General features: G+C 42.5%; 1 protein-coding gene across 1 annotated transcript in view; it reads left to right on the forward strand.

The window, feature by feature from the left end:
* The window catches only part of LOC124115579, a 44507-nt gene that overhangs the window by 4997 nt on the left and 17469 nt on the right, over positions 1-22041 (forward strand). Inside the window, exons 5-11 of the mRNA XM_048392035.1 lie at positions 1381-2544; positions 3536-3577; positions 4553-4675; positions 6868-6987; positions 7471-7596; positions 8205-8523; positions 21833-21918. Coding sequence (XP_048247992.1) covers positions 1381-2544; positions 3536-3577; positions 4553-4675; positions 6868-6987; positions 7471-7596; positions 8205-8523; positions 21833-21918 — 1980 coding nt within the window. The remainder of the gene's footprint in view (positions 1-1380; positions 2545-3535; positions 3578-4552; positions 4676-6867; positions 6988-7470; positions 7597-8204; positions 8524-21832; positions 21919-22041) is intronic.

Consider the following 22041-nt stretch of genomic DNA (forward strand, 5'->3'; position numbering starts at 1 on the left):
TATTCAAAATATTGGAATACTGCTTCAGCTGTTAATATTAGATAGGGCGGTAGGATAGCATGGTGGTTAAAGCGTTCGCTCGTCACACTGAAGGTCCGGGTTTGAAGCCCATTTCTGGTGTCCCCCGCCGTGATATTGATAGAATACTGCTAAAAGCGTCGTAAAACAGTAATCACTCACTCACTCACTAATATCAAGAGTTTAAGAATTGAAAATGTCAGTTTGCTTAAACAATAAAATATAAAGTTGAAAGACTAAACGAAAGTGCGGAGTCTGATTTTATTCGGAGTTGGAAGGTTTTTTTTAGACCTTTGAGCAGGATCCCATTGTTGAGGCCATTTTCAGGTAATTTGTAATGTAAACATTAGGTAATGCTTTCATGTATGGAAATACGAGTGTTCTTAAACAACTGAGATTGTATGTACAGCATAAGTGCAACACAAAGGTCGGCTGTATACAAACAAGATATTTTAGAAGCTTATAATATATATCAAAATCGTGTAAAAAACATACTCACAACAAAGACGCTATGAGGTGTCCTGTGAAGAATCGACCAAACCCATCGTTGAAACATAAGCTTAAACGTATTCGAAATGTCACCGTGCCTTGACATCTACATTGATGGTGGACATCATGCTATAAACCACTTGTATTGTTAGACACCCGTACATGTGATGTATGTATTGGGACGTAAAACACAGTATACTTAATTATTTAACTGATTTACCAGAGATGCTTTTGTTTGTGACAGGGATCAACGCCTGATTAAGACCTACATGTCAGACATGTAAAAAGACTAGTGAAGACACGGGGTAGAATAGGTTTTCAGCAACCCATGCTTGCCGTAAGAGGCGACTATGCTTGTCGTAAGAGGCGGCTAGGGGATCGGGTGGTCAGGCTCGCTCACTTGGTTTATGCATGACATCGTATGCCAATTGCGTGGATCTATGCTCATGATGTCAATCCCTGGATTGTCTGGTCCAGACTCGATTATTTACAGATCGCCGTCATATAGCTGGAATATTGCGACCTTAAACAACAAACAAATCAAACTAGACATGTAAACACGCCTGGTTTAACTGATGTAGTTATAGATTCTCCCGTGACCGCCTCAGTGATCTCGTGGACAGAACGTCTGCCCTGGGATCGGAAAGTCTGTGGCTTGATCCCCGGCCGCGTAATCCCAAAAGACGTTAAAAGACGGTAACTATTCATTGTTAGCCTGCCTGGCGCCTGCATTAAGGGGATACAATAAGGACTGTGTCTGAGTGGGGTATTCATGTTAAAACTGAGGCTTGGTATCTCAGCGGGTTAGCACTATATAAGTGCAAAATTCTTGAACGCGATGTTTAACAACAAACTAAGTGACATATTCTACAGGAACTGTGGGTGCTCTGGCACCGGTTGGACCACGTGGACGGACTGGACATTCCGGCGTCACGGTAACACCTGGTGTCATGGGTGTCGCTGACTCGGCAGGAGTATTTGCAGGGAATACTGGGGTTCCAGGACAGAAAGGTGCACCGAACACTACTAGGGTAGATGGTTTGCTGGGTCATCAAAGATTGACAAAGCCGCAAGTTTATGTTGACCATGCTGGAATCTCAGGACAAGCAGGTGATGTTGTGGCAACGGGACAAGCAGGTGATTTTGTGGCAACGGGACAAGCAGGTGATACTGTGGCAACGGGGCAAGCAGGTGATGCTGTGGCAACGGGACAAGCAGGTGATGTTGTGGCACCAGGACAAGCAGGTGATGTTTTGGCAACGGGACAAGCAGGTAATGCTGTGACAACGGGACAAGCAGGTGATGCTGTGGCAACGGGACAAGCAGGTGATGCTGTGGCAACGGGACAAGCAGGTGATGCTGTGGCAACGGGACAAGCAGGTGATGCTGTGGCAACGGGACAAGCAGGTAATGCTGTGGCAACGGGACAAGCAGGTAATGCTGTGGCAACGGGACAAGCAGGTGATGTTGCGACAACGGAACGAGCAGGTTCAGGGGGAACAACAGGATATTATGGCGCACAGGTCAAAACTAGACCCTTCACCTTTTTGGGGAAGCGAGTAATATTTGCTGATCCAGACGAAATCTTGAATCTTACAACAAAGCAAGTTTATATGCAATGTTGTATAGATGGCGAAACGGGTGTAACAGGTTCAACTGGCATAACAGGTGTAAACGGGGCTACTGGATATCCAGGGCTTACAGGGTTGTCTGGCACCAAGGGCGACATTGGAATGCCTGGTGTAACTGGCACCTCTGGACAGGATGGTTTAAGGGGGGTAGCGGGCCCAACTGGGGCCACTGGAGATGTTGGCCCATCTGGTCTGCCAGGAATCACTGGGCCCACTGGTCCTTGGGGCCCAACAGGCATTACAGGTGTTTCTGGATCCCTTGGCTCAACGGGTCCTTTTGGCCCTTCTGGTGTCAGTGGACAGACAGGGGGTATCGGACCTGCGGGAGAGACCGGTGTGTCGGGAATGCCAGGACAAACCGGAGCGCTTGGAGATGATGGGGCAACAGGGGACATGGGGTTGAGGGGTGAGTTTTTATTTGCTGTGATTACAGGCTGATATAGATGTACAATTGATGCCTACTGATTAAGATAATATAATCTCAGAATCATTGATTGTTTGGCGTAGATGTAAAGACTTCAGAACAGAGACCGGTCAAATGGTCTTATGTCCGCAACTGGGTGGGCAGTACATCAATTCCCAGTCTTCGGTGGGTGGTCATGGATCTGAATCCCAGATTCACCCTCAAATTATGAGCTCGTAGACCGCCTCCGTGGTTTAGTGGTAGAGCGTCCGACCGCAGAGCGGAAGGTCCGGGGTTCGATCCCCAGCCGCGTCATAACAAAAGACGTTAAAAGATGGTACTTGTTACCCTGTCTGGCGCTCGGCATGAAGGGGCTAAAACAACGACTGGTCGACCAAGCTCGGAGTCAGTATACTGTGTCTGAGTGGGATATTCATGTTAAACTGCGGCATGGTATCTCAGTGGGCTAGCACTATAAATCGGCATCAGTCCGGACTAGTACAAGCAGCCACAAGCATGCACGTCGCTCTATAAGTGCAATAATCTTGGACGCGACGTTAAACCCAATTTCACCTCACCTAAAAGGCGAATAACGGGATCTGGTGGTCAGGCTTGCTGACTTGGCTGATGCATGTCATCGTATCTCAATTGTGTAGATCGAGGCTCATGTCATTTACTGGATTGTCTGGTCCGGCATACGATACTCACTAAGGTGGTAAACGCCTAAGACGACATTCCACTAATAACACCTAAAGCTGACAGGCCATGGCACAACTGATGGCTTGTGAAACAGTTACTGCTAATTTTAAGCTAGATATTCTGATTATTTTATTATCACCATACAGGCTTGCTGCTTTTCCCCTTTCTCTTAAATCTTGATGCCTTTGTGTAGACTAAGATAATACATGTGCTGCCCGAATAATCATTAAAATATTTCTTTATATACATGAAATGTCCAACAGTAATGTCTCTTCCCATTGGTTCTGCTTTGCAGGAGAACCTGGTGTAACTGGACCTAAAGGAGAACTCTATAAATGTAAGTTTGGTCAATGAAACACTTCCATGTCCCCAAGTGGGGTTTCAGGGGTAGAACTGACCCCAAGCGACCCATGCTGGTCGTAAGGCCAAGCAGTTAGGGTGGTCAGACTCGGTGACTTAGTTTATAGTGTGTCACCGTACACCGACGGCGTGGATCGTTGCTCACAATATCAATCACTGGATTTTCTATTCCAGACGTTGGGGGCATGGATGGCCCAGTCGTCTAAGGCGCCGCGATTCGCTGTGCAGAGTTGCGTCCTTTGGGCATGCCAGAAACCTACGATTGTTTGTTCGAATCCCGGTTCGCCTCGATTATGTTTCTAGGTTTGTCAGCATCATACCCGTGCTCGTGGGTTTCACCGAACTTGTAAACGTCTAAGACCTGCATCACTTCGAGCTTTCCTCCCACATTATGCTGACACGCCACGATATAACCGGGATACTCTCAATAGCGGCGTTAAACCCAACTCACTCACTCACTCACTAGTCAAGATTCGATTATTTACAGACCGTCGTGGCATAGCATGAATGTTGCCGAGTGCGGCGTAAATCAACACAGTCACACAGTTCTATGTCACACGGCAACAGTACGTTGAAAAATATCGACAGTAACGGTATCCTCTTTCCACTGAACATTCAAAAGAAAATATCAGCCTTGGAAATAATGTTTGTATCTGATAACCCTGATTACTTGTCGGGAATCGGCGGCGGCGTAGTTCAGAATCCCATCCTTGTCGAAAGAGCTGATGAAAATTGGGGATTGGGTGGTCACAATGTGCGAAATGGTTGATTGTGTGCCCTCATACCCGGCTGTGCAGATCATTGGCCACGCTATCAGTCAGTGAGATGCCGTCGTACAGCTGGAACATTGCTGACTACTGCAGGTCTCTCAGCTACTCATTTCACGGGATACTTTTGAGAAGTCTATTTTCTTAAGCCGGTTTTGGTAAATGAGGTATTTTATACACTTCAGATCCTGACACGTGTAAGATGACTCCCAAGCCATGTCAACAGATCTGCGTCAACATTGGCATCTCCCACGAATGTCGCTGTCGAAAAGGGTACACTCTTGCCGCTGATAAGTGCAGCTGTGTCGGTAAAAACATACATGGCTCGGGCCACAACAAATGTCTTCGGGTCTGTCCCCAATACGAATGAGAAGTGTATTACCTTTTTCAGTTATAACAGGATTCCTTTTAAAAACTGAAAGACGTTGAAATCTGATAAACCGAGTGACACACGTAGGATATTTCTCATGGTAGAAGTTGAGTCCGTGCACGTTATTTTTGCAAGCATATATTTTGTCAGGTATGTGCTTGCGAGGGATGGCTGAAGCGTTCTGAATCTAACTACAAAGGATGTTAACAGCTTTCATGTTTTTATGTACAATATTGTCCATGCTTATAGGCTGCATTTGAACCAAATAGACAATCAGGCAGCAGATTTCATCAGGCATCAAAGTGACTTGGTATTCTCTATTGATAAAAGGAAAATATTGGCTACCGCCATTTCTCAGTATCTCTGACTCCAGTAGACATGGTGTCATATTTAGAAGATGATGCACCTTCCTTTGCCACTAGAGATGAACACCGGAGTTCAAGTGAGGGGACTGCCTCTATGGTCTTGTGGATGGCGCGTCTTCCTGGAGAGCGGAAGGTTGGTGGTTCGATCCCCGGCTGCATTCTACAAAACGACGTTCAAAGATGGTACTTGTTGTTACCCTTGCGCTCGGCATCAAGGTAATAACAAGGACTGTTCGGCTCGGAGTCAGGATACTGTGTCTGAGTGGGGTATCCGTGTTGAACTGCGGCATGGTATCGGCATCAGTGTGATTGTACTATAAGACCTAGTGTGATACATATATAAGTGCTGTAATCTTGAACGCGACGTAAAATCCCATTTTACCTAACCACCTCAAGAGAGAAGCTTGGCCTTCATCTTCCCCCACTCTGGTAATGTTGAAAAGATATAAGACATGATAATGAAATCACCCCACGTCACATAGTCAAAGCAGTAGGCTTTTCTCGTAAACTAATTGATAACTTTTAGGTACAAGCCAGAGACTAAACAGTCAAAGCAGTGGAAACATCTTTTGTAACGCTCTAACTCGGGCAGCGTGGGTTCGAATCCCGGAGGGGACTCAACCCCAAAAAGTACTAGAATCTGTACTTTACTAAGAAAGTGTTATGCCAAATATAACATTTGTTACATCTTTTGTAACGTCTGAGGGACGAGTCTGTTCCATCAGCTGACAAGGTTTCTTGGATTTCGAAGGAATCATACGTATACTATTGGACTACCCACCGAAAGGTCAGACCCATGCACAATCTCTACTATAGTCGCTATGTTGTAAGAAGTGCACAAACACTATGTAACTGTATGTGTTATCAGGATAATCAGCTTAGACAGTTGAGACAGCAGCGTGTTGTTCCACCGGACAACGTATCTGTGCACAAGTCTGTTGGCGTCTTCGTGTGTAATTACCAGGTTTGGCACCCGTCATGTTTCCACCAAACTGGAAAAAAGAACTGTCAAACATTAAGTAAATAATGACGTCATTTCTGCTGACGGAGGAAGCCTTCCACACCGGTTGGATCCTTGTACGTATGCATCGTTGGCAGAAGAGTGTGGCCCTCGGAGGAGATTAAGTTGAAAAAGTGTTAGCCGCCAACTCCATCAACACAGTGCATCTCAGTTTGGCGCAGAAAGTTTCAGCCATCCCTCGTTCGTCACGTATCTCTGTCATGACGTAATAATGGTTTGCATCTAGGACAGATGGTTAACTTCTGCATCTATCATGACGTAATAACTGTGTACATACGAGTATATTATTGGAGAACCTTGCAAAAATGTGTCGGAGCACACCAAAAACCTGCAAGTATTGCCAGCGGAAGTGGGCGAGGATGACGCAGCCTGGATATATAAATCATTGGTCGATTCGTTGACAGTATGGCGGTGCGGAATCGTGTGATTCCGGATAATGATCCCTGTTCATCCATACAATGCCCAATCTCTTGGGTCTCACCGACGTGCATAAATGTCAGCGACCTACCTCTCTTTCGGCTTTTCGCCAACACTAATCGCGCAAGCGTCATATATATATGAAATACGAAGTTAACAATACTAATTAACGGAGTGGAAAGGCTTTGATCGTCGTTCTTGCTGTTAATCACAAGTTAGCCTTGCCAATATCGATTTAACGGGCCGTCGTGATAAAGTCATATTGCAGATTGCGACAAAAAACGGCATTCACTCGCATCGTGGCACATTGTTTGCATGCAATTCCAGATATAGATGAGTGTATCACTGGTTGGCCCTGCGAGCAGCTCTGTCACAACACTGTTGGGAGCTTCAGGTGCACCTGCAGACCTGGATACAATCTCACAGCGAACCAGAGAAACTGTGAAGGTAAACCTGACAGCGTGATGCTTCTTGCAAACTCTTTCAACTAAACGAGTAATATAATGTAGGTTTGAACCAGTCTCTTTGAAATCAGAAATGTTACCTTGTTGACTCCGATCTTCCTCGGGGAGATATGGTATTGGTGTAAATGAACTTAGTTTAACGAGAATGCTTTTGAGAGGAAGGGAGGGAATACATTCTGACACGTTTCGTAAACTCGGTATGATGCTTATACGAAAAGATAAATTCCTCCATCAACACCTTTGGCTTTGCTGACAAAAATGTTACTTTTTCAGCTGTGGCGGTCTGTCTGTCTGTCTGTGTATGATTCTGCCTGGCTGTCTGGCACGTACACTTATGTTTTCTCAGAGAATGTAAGAGTTCTCAAGCTTTCAGTCTTTTACATCCGAATTTACTTTCTACCCCTCTGCGTCGGCTTTCATGTCTCATTAACATGATGGGTTTTGTTTATTGTATATTTATCATCAGATGTCGACGAGTGTCAACACAACGCGTGTCCACGCCCAAAGTATGGAGTGATCCAGATCTGCAAGAACACAATTGGGTCGTTTATCTGTATAGGCTTCGGGTCATTCTTCAATGACCTGGACAAAGGTATGTGTGCACGCTACTGCAGTGGTCGTATTCTGTCTTCAACCCATTCAGGGGGCGATGGGGTAGTCTAGTGGTTAAAGCGTTCGTTTGTCACGACGAAGACCCGGGTTCGATTCCCCACATGGGTACAATGTGTGAAGCCTATTTGTGGTGTCCCCCCGCCGTGATATTGTTGAAACATTGCTAAAAGCGGCGTAAAACCATACTCACTCAACCCATTCACTGACGCACGAGTGGCCCAGGTGTCGCTGTTCGCTGTAATTCTGCCGGTTCGCCCCGATTAAGTTCATAGGTCTGTCATCGCCATACCCGTGCTCGTAGGTTTCACCAAAGTGGTAAATGTCTGAGACCTGCATCACGTCTGCCCCCCACACACACATTAAGCTGACACCCCGTGATGTAAATGAAATACTGTTATAGCGGCGTTAAACCCATAGCTCTCACTCCTAAAATGATATCCACAAATGTATGTTAACAATGTATGTTGCGGATCGAAGGCTATCCAAACATGGAAAGAAACGCTGTTTTGTTGCAGTTCCAATGAAAATCGACTTTGAGAGCGTAAACATATTTCCGTACACCGATCTAACGTTACCTGTCTATTTAAGCACAAGATAATGGTACGCACCATGACTTCCAACATGAATTTCCACGCCCGGAGCCCCCGACAACGGCAAGCAGCCTCGTCTACACCACCAACGTGCTCACCATCCTCGTGGGCTGTCTGCTGGGGGTCGTTCTCATTATCGTCCTCGCGGTGATTTTCCTGGCCTACAAGACTAGGAAGACTTCTCCCTGGGCACCCTCCGTCTACAGACTCCACCCAGAATTGTATGGGTCGCGGGGGGACCTCTCACCTCGGTGTGATGTAGAAGGTGGTGCGGCACGAACCTACATTCAACAACCCTACCCAGGGATGACCTTGTAACGTCTTTGTCACCTTTCATGCAACAGATATACTCAGCCAGTCATAATTTGTGTTATCTTTGTCTCTGTTATATTGAGTCTACCGGATAACCTCCATGGGGATTTTCGAACAGTTTACGCCCCTGGATTGTTTGCTTCCTTAAGAAAACAAAATGAAGCAAGCCTTGCAAGGGTTTGTTTAAACTGGGCCCTGTCTCTTCGTGCCACAAGTAAACGTAGACTGGGCTCCTGTCTGCCTAAACTACAGTAAACAGGCGGCAGGCGACGCTAAAGATTCATTGGTCCTCGATAAGAAATAGCGGCCAATGTGAAGTTTGCTTGTGACGTAAAAGTGCTCTCGAAAAAAATAACATCAGCAAAGCAGTTTGTAGTGATATGTATAGCTCAAAACAAACTTTTGAGGTTCGCGCATGTCTCCATGTTTCTTTGCCTTCGTAGTTGATAAACTGCTGGAAGCTGGGACATTTGTACCCTTCAACCCTCACTATAAGTCTTTGAAGATCCGGGGTAGAATAGGTCTTCAGCATCCCGTGCTTGCCGTAAAAGGCGACCATGCTTGTCGTAAGAGGCGACTAACGGGGTCGGGTGGTCAGGCTCGCTGACTTGGTTGATGCATGTCATCGATCCCAATTGTGTGGACCGATGCTCATGATGTCAATCACTGGATTGTCTGGTCTACACTCGATTATTTACAGACCGCCGTCATATAGCTGGAATATTGCTGAGCGCGGCGTTAAACAACAAACAAACTATAAGCCTTTAAATTTCAGTTAAACTCAAAACACATCTCGTACACAATTGCAAACGACTTCTGAAAGGTAAATATGCCTACATAGTAATATATCGCCTTTTTGTACATTATAAATACTAGATCACCATTCACAGCGTGATTTCATGTATCATTTGAAATCAAAATATCTGATACTAGTTTGGAGAATTCGATTACAAAAGCATCATATTAGTGACCACGGATATCTGAAATTTATCAAAACACTAATAACCATTCTGAAACCTTGCCTGTAAACTTAGAATCGTTAAGCAGTTTTTTGAAGTTGGTGAGTAAGTAAGAAAATCCACAACTTTATGGATAATATTATCTGGCTGATGGCTATCTGCAATAAACCAATAGTTCTTATCCATGATGTTGTACGTTTTCTTATTTGATCACATTATTGAGAATATGCATGGGAAGATTGTCGTAAGAAGAATAAGGGGAGTGAAAATGGATACATTACAGTTATTGGGTAAATACAAAAGAAATACGTGTAGTTAATAATGTTCCGCTTGACGCCATGACTGACGCGATCTTGCGCACATCGTCGACAGTATTAATCTGTATTTTCCGCCAAGTCATTGGGTTGCAATGGAAAACATAAACACAAAAAACCAATACGCAGATTGTACGAATCATTCTGATTACTTTTATGGTTCATTTATGTGTATACGATCCTGAATCAAAGAATATCCTCTGAATACCTGGCGTACTCCTGTCATTGAACACGCCATTATGTGAAAGGTCACCGATCACTGAGTTCAGACCACTTGGTTACAATCTTCGTTAGAATCGGCAGTCAGGTGACTGAACGGTTATATTTAGCAGTGAACCTGGTCAATGGCGCTTTAAATACTATATCTACACATTTTTTCTCTAAGTTCGTGCTGGTAATGTGCGTTCGCTGCACACACTGCTAAGTATAGTCACCTGACTGCCGGGGATACCAGGATTGTAACCACGTGATCAAAACTTAAATATGTTTATTTCAAGCCAAATGGATATTTCTTCTTGAAAAGCGCACTTCGTACATTTTGTCATTGGTGTAAGTATTATTTCTTATCGGCGGAATGGCTTGTTTTCACACATGCAGATATCTTCGTTAATGAATCATCGCGATATTTCGTGATTCCATTTAAAGTGGCGAGGAATGTATAATGTCTTATATGTCCAATTAATTTAAAATTTACATTTTCAGATAGGCAATGTACTATTTTACATCTCTGCTTAATGTGGTAGTCAGAGGTAGACCTCGTGCCGCGCTGTCGGGATTCTTGCGCAACGATCACATTTCGCAATTTAAAAAGCTATGCGTCGGCAATAAGGACGTTACGCATGCGCACTCATAATCGGATATGGTACAGATTTGTACCACCTTTTTTGGTCGCCGTCTCTTGGCTAAATGAGTCACACTCCTTTGGCATCAGCACAATTGTTCAATACACGCCCAAATAACCAGGGCTAACAGTAGCCCCGTGTCAGCAGGCTCAATCGCAAACGGTGACAGATTTGGCACATGGCAACAGTTTATGGTAGAAATATATTCACACGAACCATGCACAGTGTACATTTCAGTTCAAAAGTTATAGTCCAGAAACCCAAGTTCTTTCATTTAAAGTATCAGACTTCAAGTGTCTGAAGCAAAACTCATTAAATTTACAGAAAATAGGTAACACATCATTCAGCCCCTTTCTCCTAATTGAATCGGCCGCCTCCGTGGTCAAGTGGTAGAGGCGTCCACCCAGAGAGCGAACGTATCGGGGGTTCCATCCCCGCCATGTCATACCGAGAGACGTTAAATGATGGTACTTGTTGTTACCCTGCCTGGCGCTCGGCATTGCTAGTCTAAAACAAGGACTGGTCGGTAACTGCGGCATAGTATCTCAGTGGGCTAGCACTATAAAATCGGGACGCGACGTTAAACCCCATTTCACCTCACCTCACTATAAAATCGGCATTATTCCGGACAAGTAGAAGCGCACACACGGTTGAATGTGCACCAACCCTGCCTTTGTAGAGGCTACTTTGGATTAACGGTAATTATGAAAATAATGTTTGTAATTTGTTAGCAGTGACGCGATATCCCATTCAGCGAATCTGCATCTTTTAATTGCACAAAAGTGACGGCTAAACGTCATGTAGTAATAAAGTGAATGACGTGTCAGCAATATTCCAGCTGCATGTCTCCCCGACTTTTAAGTAACGTGTTGAAGGTCAGACCTGTGGTTTATGACAGCAGCAAATGACCAACAAACAAGCCACACATTGTAAGGTGAGATGAAATGGGGTTTAACGTCGCGTCCAATACTATTGCACTTAAATAGCGACGTGCATGCACCTCTGTGTGTGTGGCTGCTTGTACTAGTCCGGACTGATGTCGATTTATAGTGCTAGCTAGCACACTGAGCTACCATGCCGCAGTTCAACATGGATACCCCACTCAGACACAGTATACTGACTCCGAGCCGACCAGTCCTTGTTTTAGCCCCTTAATGGCGAGCGCCAGACAGGGTAACAACAAGTACCATCTTTTAACGTCTTTTGGTATGACGCGGCCGGGGATCGTAACTCGGACCTTCCACTCTCCGGGTGGACGCTCTACCACTAGGCCATGGAGGCGGTCTCCACACACAGTAACCACCTATACTGATTTAATGCACCTTTTCCAACAAATATGAGGTAGAATTCACCTGTTAAGCACCAGACACTCCACCCGGACAAATGGCATTCAGCGGCTTACAGGGTTCATGAGAGTGGTTGGGGATAATTCTAAATCGTTGTTGATTATATTTCAACTTTATCGAGACGGACAAAATTTACCCATTTTGGAAATCGAACCCTTTACTTAAGCTACCCATTCGCCACTCGAACCCAATTCACGAGGACCCAGGAGCTCAAATTGTGGCAGCTCATCTGCTCCAGGTCGTAAGAGGCCACTTTATTTATTGGCGCTTACCATTGTCAACACATTGTTGATTGTGTTGTCTTTATGCTAAACAATTGGCACGGGGCTTACGCTAAATGTGCTTGTATTGGTTGTATTGTCCAGTGTTGGCTGGTTCAGTTAAAACTGCCGTTTAAACAGTACTGTTGTAATAATGTGTACTTCATCGATAAATAGAGCGGTGGTCCTCCCATTTGTCAGACACCCAGTTGTCAGACAGTGGAATATCTTTAACCGATACACACCCTTTTACTCATAATAATATGACCCAGACACTGGCAATCTCTTTGACGTTTTCATAGCTAAATCCATCTGAGTTGGGGATTTTTACTGAAATTAGTAGCTATATTATATAAGACACATGATCAGAAGAATGGATAAGCTATCACTAAAATTCAAACTACCAGGGACAGCTGGGCCCATATATACACTGATGGATCCAAGAATCCTGTCAACAACAGTGCTGATTACGGGATCTATATCCACAGCTCCAAACCCCAAGCACATGTGGTTCGCCTGTCTGATGGTCAGTCAGTTATCACTGCTGAATTGGAGGCAATTCGTCATGCACTCAAACTCTTACCGGAAATGCCAGAAGCAAAGGCAGTCGTTCTCTCAGACTCGCTAAGTGCACTTCAAGCCTTCAGAAACTCAAACTCCAGGCGAAACACAGGCAATAATATTCTTTACGAATATACAAAACTATCGGACTAAGGGCAACAGGTGGAGCTGTGTTGGGTCCCGCCTCACACATATTCACTGAAATGAAAAAGCAGACACACTGGCGAAGCTTGCTCTAGACAAGGTGGAGATACAGCCTATTCCCTTTAGTAAACTGGAAATAAAAAGCAAAATCCAAGCCTCCATAGCCCAAAGATGGTAAGCCCAGTGGGACGCAAGTAAGATCGGCAGATGGCTATACAAAATTCAACCCAAGATACACCAAAAGCCATACTCATACTCAAATGAAAGGAAAGATGAAATTGCCATCTCACGCCCCAGACTCGGTCACAAAAAGCACTATGACAAGGTATGTCCATCTTGCAATCAACCTGAATCAATTGCTCACTATAAGTCTTGTTATATGAATGTCAAGACCCCAGCCCGGGATCGGTTAAAACAAGACTTGCAGTCAGATCCGCTCTCTGTCACAGATCTCCTAAAGCCAAGAAATGCAATAGCGAAGGCCAAACCAACTCTATTTCTGAGAGACGGACAACTACTCGAACCTATATAAACAGAGCAGCCAAAGATAAAAATGAAATTATACTGACAGTATATTGGCATTATGTGGAAGTAAATATTGATTGATGGTCATTATATAATCATCAGCTAAAGGAAATGTAAAGATTCCATTAATGATTAATTGTAGATTTTAAAGATTTTATCCCATTTCTGGCCGAGTGAATATAAGTAATAATATTCCGAAAAACCTCTTAAAACTAGCAATATTCACCCATTGCATTCAGATTCTGCTCACAAGTTTGCAATATCTATTGATATCATCAGCCAATAATAAAATCTAAAGATTCGATTAATTGTAGATTCGTAAGGCATTATCTCACTTCTGGCTGAGGGGACATGAGTAATAATATAGTCAAAAACCTCAGTCTTTAAATTAGGACAACTGAACCTTTTAATACAGATTCTGCTCACAAGTTTGAAATGTAATTTTCTATCATGAGCCAAAAGGAAATCTTAAGATTCCTTATTTTTCACTTTTTTATTTCAGTACTTGTAGGCCACGGGCCTTTTTGTACAGACGAAATACAATTAAGGTGCAAACAGTATCAGATATAATACACATTTCTTTGCTTTCTAACGAGAGCAGTTTTAACATACTTGCACATTATACATGTTGGAGTAATTGTTTTCTTACAGCATTGGCATAAAACAAGTACTTTGCTGTATTCATATTGATAATAGGGTCTTACGATGACAGTAGTTTATTAAACTCTAGAATATTTGGAAAGATGTAAAATTTAGATATTATGTAACTTTGCCCAAGATGGCTATAAGCTGGACAAATTAACCAAAAAGTGATATTCATTTTCGATATGGTTTAAGTTACAAACTTTACATTTTCTAAATTCACGAGGAATATTATAATGTCGTCCACGTTCAATTTCTAAATTGTGAGAACTAAGCCGAAAACGAGCCAATGTGGTTCTGAATTTATTTACTGTAATACTACTCAAATAGTTCTCACATGAAGTGGATGGTTTAAACTGTGCATGGTAAGCCATTTTCGGCCTTCAGATAAATCACTATGCCAAACCTGAAAAAGTTGTCTTTTAACCGTTGACGTTAAAAATACGGTTTTATTACCACATGCTTGAAAGAACCAGACATCACCAAATCCTAATATAAAAATAACAGTTTTAAGTTTCGTTACCCAATTTACGTGGCCTTGTTTATCGTACAAGCGCAACATATTGTAACATTTAAAAGACGATTACAGGCATACAATTGAACTTTTTCTAGTGGTTCTATGTCACTGAACCCCCAAATTTCGACCCCCTATAAAAGTATTGGTGTTATCTTTGCATCAAATAATTTGAAGTAAAAGTGAGGCGAGTATGGTTTCAAGGAATGTATACTACTTAAAAGGACCATGAACACCTTTCTTGCCTGGATTGCAATATTACTTAAAGCTTTCGACCACAGTAATCTATTGCTAAAATACAAACCAAGATAACTGTATCCAGTAACTACATGTACTTCAAGCGCATTTCCATCACAATACCATTTTTCATAACGTGATAAACATCCCCCATTTTTAAAAACAACTATTATTGTTTTCGATAAATTCACTGACATTTCCCATTTGCAACAGTAATCATGCAAGATATTTAACTTAATTTGTAAGTTGTTGACAGTATTGCCAAACACAATAAGATCATCCGCAAATAGAAGTAAAAAAATATGAATACATTCCGGATGTAACTGAACACCAAAACGACAATTTTGTTCCATTTCTGTAACCAATTCGTTTATAAAAAAAAACTGAAACAAGTGGGACTAAGCATACACCCTTGCCTCACACCCATGAAGCACTCAAATATACCAGATACTCTGTTGTTTGAACGAACACAAGCTTTTACATTACTGTAGATGGATTGTAACATTTTACCCATTTTAGAACTCAAACCTTGTTTGTACAATAGCTTCCATAGAAGATGACGCTGAATGGAGTAGAATGCTTTAGAGAAATCAATAAATGCTACATAAAATTTACCTTCTTTGCATGAAAGATAACGCCGAATGACAGAATTTAAAACAAAACAGTTATCAATAGTTGAATAACCTTTTCGAAATCCCGACTGACATTCAGATATTTCGTCAAGTGTTGCAGCCCAATACACTAGTCTTCTGTTTAAAATAGATGTAAAAACTTTACTGAGGATATTCAGGAGGCTTATAGCTCTATAGTTATCAGGAACACAGGCGTCTCCTTTTATATGTAATGGGCTAATTATCCCAGTTGCCCAACATTCAGGAAAAACACCGTTTTGGTAAATGCTGTTTAATATGATTTTCTAAATAAGATATTATAACAGCGGACGAATATTTTAGGAATGTTATTCACTATTATCAACACTATTTTGCTGGGGTCTGATTTGATTATTTACAGGCCACATTCATATAACTTAACTATAGGGGGGTTAAACAACAGCAGCCCGGCGTGGATTTATAATAGTTACATGGCGGGCTCGCTGCCTAGAATAATCTGTCTTGTGCTCTAGTAGTGATACGTGGTTGACCGGATCTGGAAAGGTCACGTGTTGTCCCGGGTGTCTGATAACGGTTCCACAGTCTTGTAATGATGCTTGGTGCTACGTGGAAAAACCTGGCAACAGTTGAAGATGATCCTCCAGTTTGCAGTCGGCCGACGGCGTTGTTGCATTGGGCTTCCGTCAGTCGTGGCATGTTTTCGCTGTTCACTTGCTGTAAGATTGTGATGGCATACAAATGAAAACCCGACGTTTTACAGCCCAACAAGTGACGTTGCACGTGCGTGTCATGTTGGTGTGTTTCGGCGCCAGGTTCTCACGTGGTTGTGTTTTTGTTTTTGTTTTGTTTTTTCCATCTTTTCACCAAATTTCTGCCGTATCTCATTCTTCACACGAATCAATCCCAATCCATGCAGAAATGACAAATTCTTTTTTGGTATTAAGTTTGTATGGACGTAGGCAACTTATGTCAGATACATGTATTTACGATTTTATTACTTTTGCGTTTCTCTACTTTTGCACAGTATAAAAAGTCAACGCCGGAGAATAAAACCAGTTTCCATTGTTTGATTGTCTTCCGAAATAGATGCCTTTGGGCGTAAAAGGAAAACAGTGTTGGAAATGCAATGAATGGATCACTGACAATTATGGATGACACCAGGTGTTCGCGAAAAGGGTAAGCATGGCTGGACTAACGAGTATATGCATAATCCAAGGAAGTAGACATCCGGTTCATAAACAACATGGATTTCAACGTGCAGATTTCGGTCGACTGCAGAATTTGCAAAGCACGTGGAGCGTCAACTGGGCGTCGACAGATATTTTCCAAATCTTTTCATGTTTGTAATCAAGGTGCTTAAGTGATTTGACGCACTTCGCGAAGTAAGACCCGTTTTATTATAATATAGATCTTGATTATCAATCAGATCGTCTTGACCGGGCGCCGCCATTTCGTTTGAAGCCAATGCATGCGATATGAGAGGTGGAATCTGATTGGTTAATAGGAGGGACATAGAAGGGATATAACTCGTAATGCCCACTGGTGACGACACGATTGAGCCTGGAAATTCTAGCCCAAGGGTGGAAACTGGACTTTTATAGTCAGCTAACTCCCTTGCCTCGGGAAGATGACCCTACCGGGAGCACTTAAACTTAAAGCACTTTATGATGTCGGATAGTGCGAAACCGTGCGTCTCCATGATACGGTCAGGTCGTGAAAATGAGTACGTTCTTGTTCTTCACGTTCACTTCCAAGTACGTGTAATATGCATCAAAATACTGGTAAATAACACGACATAAAACTCATTTCTATAATCATAATATAAAACGTCAAAGCTAGGGACTAACCAGTCTCGACTATCCGCCGAAACAGATGCCTTTGGGCTACAAAGGCAAAATAGCGGTGAAAAATTATATGAATGGATCACTGAAAACACATTTGTCGGCGAATAATTTATTAATTGATAGATGTCCCACATTTGTTATGGCATGTAACGCGACTGTTTATGGCGGGTGCCATCGGTGGGACAGGATACACGCTTGTGTCATCATTATTTGATAGTGATTCATAAATACATCCTTATGTTTGTTTGTTTGTTGTTTAACACCCCACTCAGATATATTCCAGCTACATGACGGCGGTCTCTGAATAACCGAGTCTGGACCAGACAATACAGTGACAAACATCATGAACATCGATCTACCTAGATGGGATACGATGACATGCATCAACCAAGTCAGCGATCCTGACCACCTAATCCTGTTAGTCGCCTTTCAAATTATGATTTTAAATATGAACGCCTTACTGACACATTATATATTAAGTCGTAACGCACTTGCCACAAGCACAGACCCAAGTAGGCATCGGGGGTCAGAATAGCTCCCAGTGTCCAGAGCCGATGCATATTGATGGCTGATTGTTTGTCATAGAGTCGCACCTGATGCTGCAAATACCAGGAAGGCGGCGGTCTGCAAGGGCAATTGTTCATCCCATTCGTTTGGTTGGTTGGTTTGTTGTTTAATGCCGCACTCAGCAATATTCCAGCTATATGACGGCGGTCTGTAAATAATCGAGTCTGGACCAGACAATCCAGTGATTGATATCATGAGCATCGATCCACCCAATTGGGATCGATGACATGCATCAACTAAGTCAGCGAGCCTGCCAACCCGATCCCGTTAGTAGCCTTTTACGACAAGCACAGTCACCTTTTACGGCAAGCACCATTCCATTCGGGCACAATGACACACGTTGGCACACACGACATACAGTTGTAGCGTCCAACCAAGATTATTGTGTGTGTGTGTGTTTGTGTGTGTGTGTGTGTGCTTGCACCTGTCCGCACTTATGCCGATTTATAGTGCTAGCACACTGAGATACCATACCGCAGTTTAACATGAATACCCCACTCAGACACAGTATACTGACTCCGGGCCGACCAGTCCTTGTGTCAGCCCCTTAATGCCGGATCGCCAGACAGGGTAACAACAAGTACCATCTTTTAACGTCTATTAGTATGACGCTGTATTTCCACACCACACAGGGATATTATTATTATCCCCGTCAATGGATTGGAGTGCACTCGATTTTCATTCTCAGCCCCATGGGGAGTATAGAATGGACTATATGGTTTTATTAATGTCTGTGCACAACATACCACTTGTCAGGCGGTATAATGCCTATGTTTGTGGAAGAAAATGTCATCCCTGAAATTGTGCGATTCCTGTGAGTATATAGAGAATCACACCCTCGTGTCTTATGATATCAAAGATACCAACACGAGTCGATACAAGTTTAAAACTGCGGGCTTTCCTTGGGGTTTAAAACTTTTATCGACGACTGTTGAAATATCTGATCTAAAAAACACGAGGGTAAGATTCGATTTATCATCAGAAATTATTCTTCCAACCTTTTCAGTTTGTAAACAGCAATAACTAGTATCTTGTCTCGAGTGTAAAATTCAATCTTAATTGTTTGGAATTACGCCGCTTTTAGCAATATTAAAGCAATATCACCATAAATAGGCTTTACACATTGTACCTATGTCAGGAATCGAGCCCGGGTCTTCGGCGAGCGAACGCTTTAACCACAAGGCTAACCGACCGCCCCCTTGAGTGTAAAAAGGTACGACTAAGCAGCTTCAGTTGCACAGAGGTTTGTGATGTCATTTGATTGTGACGGTAATCTATGACGTTACAATGACCTGCAAAGCTTATTTTGATGCAATTTCATTGCAGTGATATCTCCTTGTGTTTGATCTCACCCTAGCGATATCTCCTTCGGGGGCCAGTTTGGGATGATACATCTCTATTACAGCATGACTTTGTCAGCATCTTATTTCAATATGTCTTGTATTCCTTCACTCTGACTGAGCTATATCTGCATTTGATGTAATCAGAAACAGTCCAGGTGAAAAGATAGTCTAGATAGTGATATTTTCCAGTTATATCACATTTGGGAAAATACTGGCTAAAATACGGACGGGTATTTTAATACGTGGCTTATCATAGAGAATCGTGTCGAGAAAGAAATAGGAAGTAAAAAATGACATTGGCATTTTGTACGTAATAAAGTTTTTCATTGAATATATGTATGTATATATATATATATATATATATATATATATATATATATATATGTATGTGTATGTATATATGTATATATATATATGTATATATATATATATATATATATATATATATATATATATATATATATATATATATATGCTAGTCCACCCCACTGTGATTGACAAGTAATAGGTAATAAAAAAGACGAAAATCTTTGAAAACAACATAATCTGTCCACATACCCATTTTTAATTTTGAAATATTAAGAAAATAATTCCTCACAAAACAATACAGTAAGTGTGAGATATTTGTAACTTTTCACAAACTTCCGAATACATTTTAATACAAATCCGACCAAACTGTTAAGTTTTATCGCTATGTTAATCATTTAAGTGAGTGTACGATAATTACATAATAAGATATGTTTAAAAGGCTGATGCTTTGAAGAAATGTCATGTTTGAAATAAACCACATGCTCATGTCTACCTTAACACGCACGCATTGTCAGTGCCCGTGCTGTGCACGAGCTCACGTGACGAGACAATCCGAGACTTGACGCGCGTTGTGACTCATGTGTCGCCATCAAGCCAGGCAAAGGTAATGTCTGTTTTTATCATATTACAGTGTTACAGTGATAACATGTCATATATTCACATGTTCCGCAATGGTGTCGTTAGTTGGTTCAATAGTCCCCGGGTTTCGTTGTTTGTGCTTTCGTGGTTGTCAGTGCCACTCGACATCAACAATGCGCATGGGTCCCGTTCCTCAAAGCGATCTTAGCGCTACGAATGTCGTGAGTCTATGTTAAAGTATGGGAGTTACGATTGCATTGGCGCTGAGGATTGTGTATCACCTTATAAATATTGAAAAACAAGTAATAAAAGAGAGACATGGTTGGATTGTGAGCACCGTTTGAACACCCTCCCAACTCTCATTCCCCGATCCGAGAAACAGTGTCAGCCAGACGTCAGTCCACATGTACTGTCAGATGGGATCACGTTCGTTAACGCCAGCCTTGGCAAACCAGATGCTGTATAAACACGATGAACCATAGGCTGATCTAGGAGGGGGAAGAGGTGGACCCCCCCCCCCCCCCCCCTTTGAAAACCAAATATAGTATGTTGTATGTTGATATTTTTGAACCCTCCCTTTTAAAATTGCTGGATCCGCCCTTGTGAATGACCCCTCCATCAGCTACAGTGACACCCACCACTAAAGCCTTACTTTGCCTCATATGACAAGCCATTTTCGAAGACATGCTCCCCATGAGAATGAAATTAATGATACAGTATTCATGTCTGGCAGAACCCCACATAACGTATAACACGTCGACTAAAGTATATACAGAGTCTAGATAGGTATATATTCCAGTGTTATATCACCGATCGGCGTCTAATATAGAAATATATCCGAGTCATGTATTTCCGTGCATCGGACGAAACGGCATGAAAATGCGACACCACTGGCGGATCCAGGGTGGTTTTCAGACACTTTACTCGTTAGCTGTTCCCTCGGGCAAGTCACTGTATGACTTGGGTAGCATTGTGTACCTGTCCTTGAACTGTTTGATTGGCATTATCAGAAGTTGGAAATTAACAGTAAAGGCAACAGATCCTTATACTGTTGTCAAGCAGTCGCATCATTATAGAAAAAAGAAGGTGTCCTCCATAAAATATCTTGTCTTTACTGTACATGAAAAGCCAAAATCATACATCCACATCTGCGACATCGTTGCCTTGCTGTTCCAAACGTGATTTATTTCACGAAATGCTTATTAATAACTTTAAAGTATGCCATTGGCCATTTCGTTGACATATAGCTTGTATGCTTCTGATTGGAAGGATATACATCACAATGCGATCTCAAAGACCCATGGCTCGAGATGCACCATTTGTCTTGCATGATTAGCATGTAAAGTTTAGAAATCACGTGCAAGTTATCGTGCTAAGAATAAAGTCACTGTAGTAACACTTGACTGACTGTTAGCTTGGTCATTAAGTGGTACACATTGGAAACATCTCTCGTTAAAGTACATACTTCTCTGTATGTTTCTATGGTGCGGGGGCGGTAGGGTAGCCTAGTGGTTAAAGCGTTCGCTCGTTACGCCGATTCCCACATGGGTACAATGTGTGAAGTCCATTTCTGGTGTTCCCCGCCTTGATATTGCTGGAATATGGCTCACAGCGGCGTAAAACCATACTCACTCATTCTGTGGTTCGCGTTTCTTTTGGCGTCGAGTATATATGACTACTCAGAAAACCTCTTTGACTGTCGTAGTTCTATTCCCAGCGGGAGGATGACGTGTAGACTACACTTGACCACGGCGTGTGTGACGGTGCTGGCAGTCGCAGTTGTCATGGTAGACACTGTAGAGGGTAAGCGATCTTAAGATTCCGTTGTTTCAAGCGTGTCAATTCAGAGTAGACGTGTTTGAAATATATTTAATGCGAGATTTCATTTCGATTTTGAACAAGACCTTAGTGCATTGTGATAACATT

The sequence above is a fragment of the Haliotis rufescens genome, unplaced genomic scaffold, assembly GCF_023055435.1.
Source record: "Haliotis rufescens isolate VD_foot unplaced genomic scaffold, xgHalRufe1.0.p SCAF_106, whole genome shotgun sequence".
NCBI classification, from domain to species: Eukaryota; Metazoa; Mollusca; class Gastropoda; order Lepetellida; family Haliotidae; genus Haliotis; species Haliotis rufescens.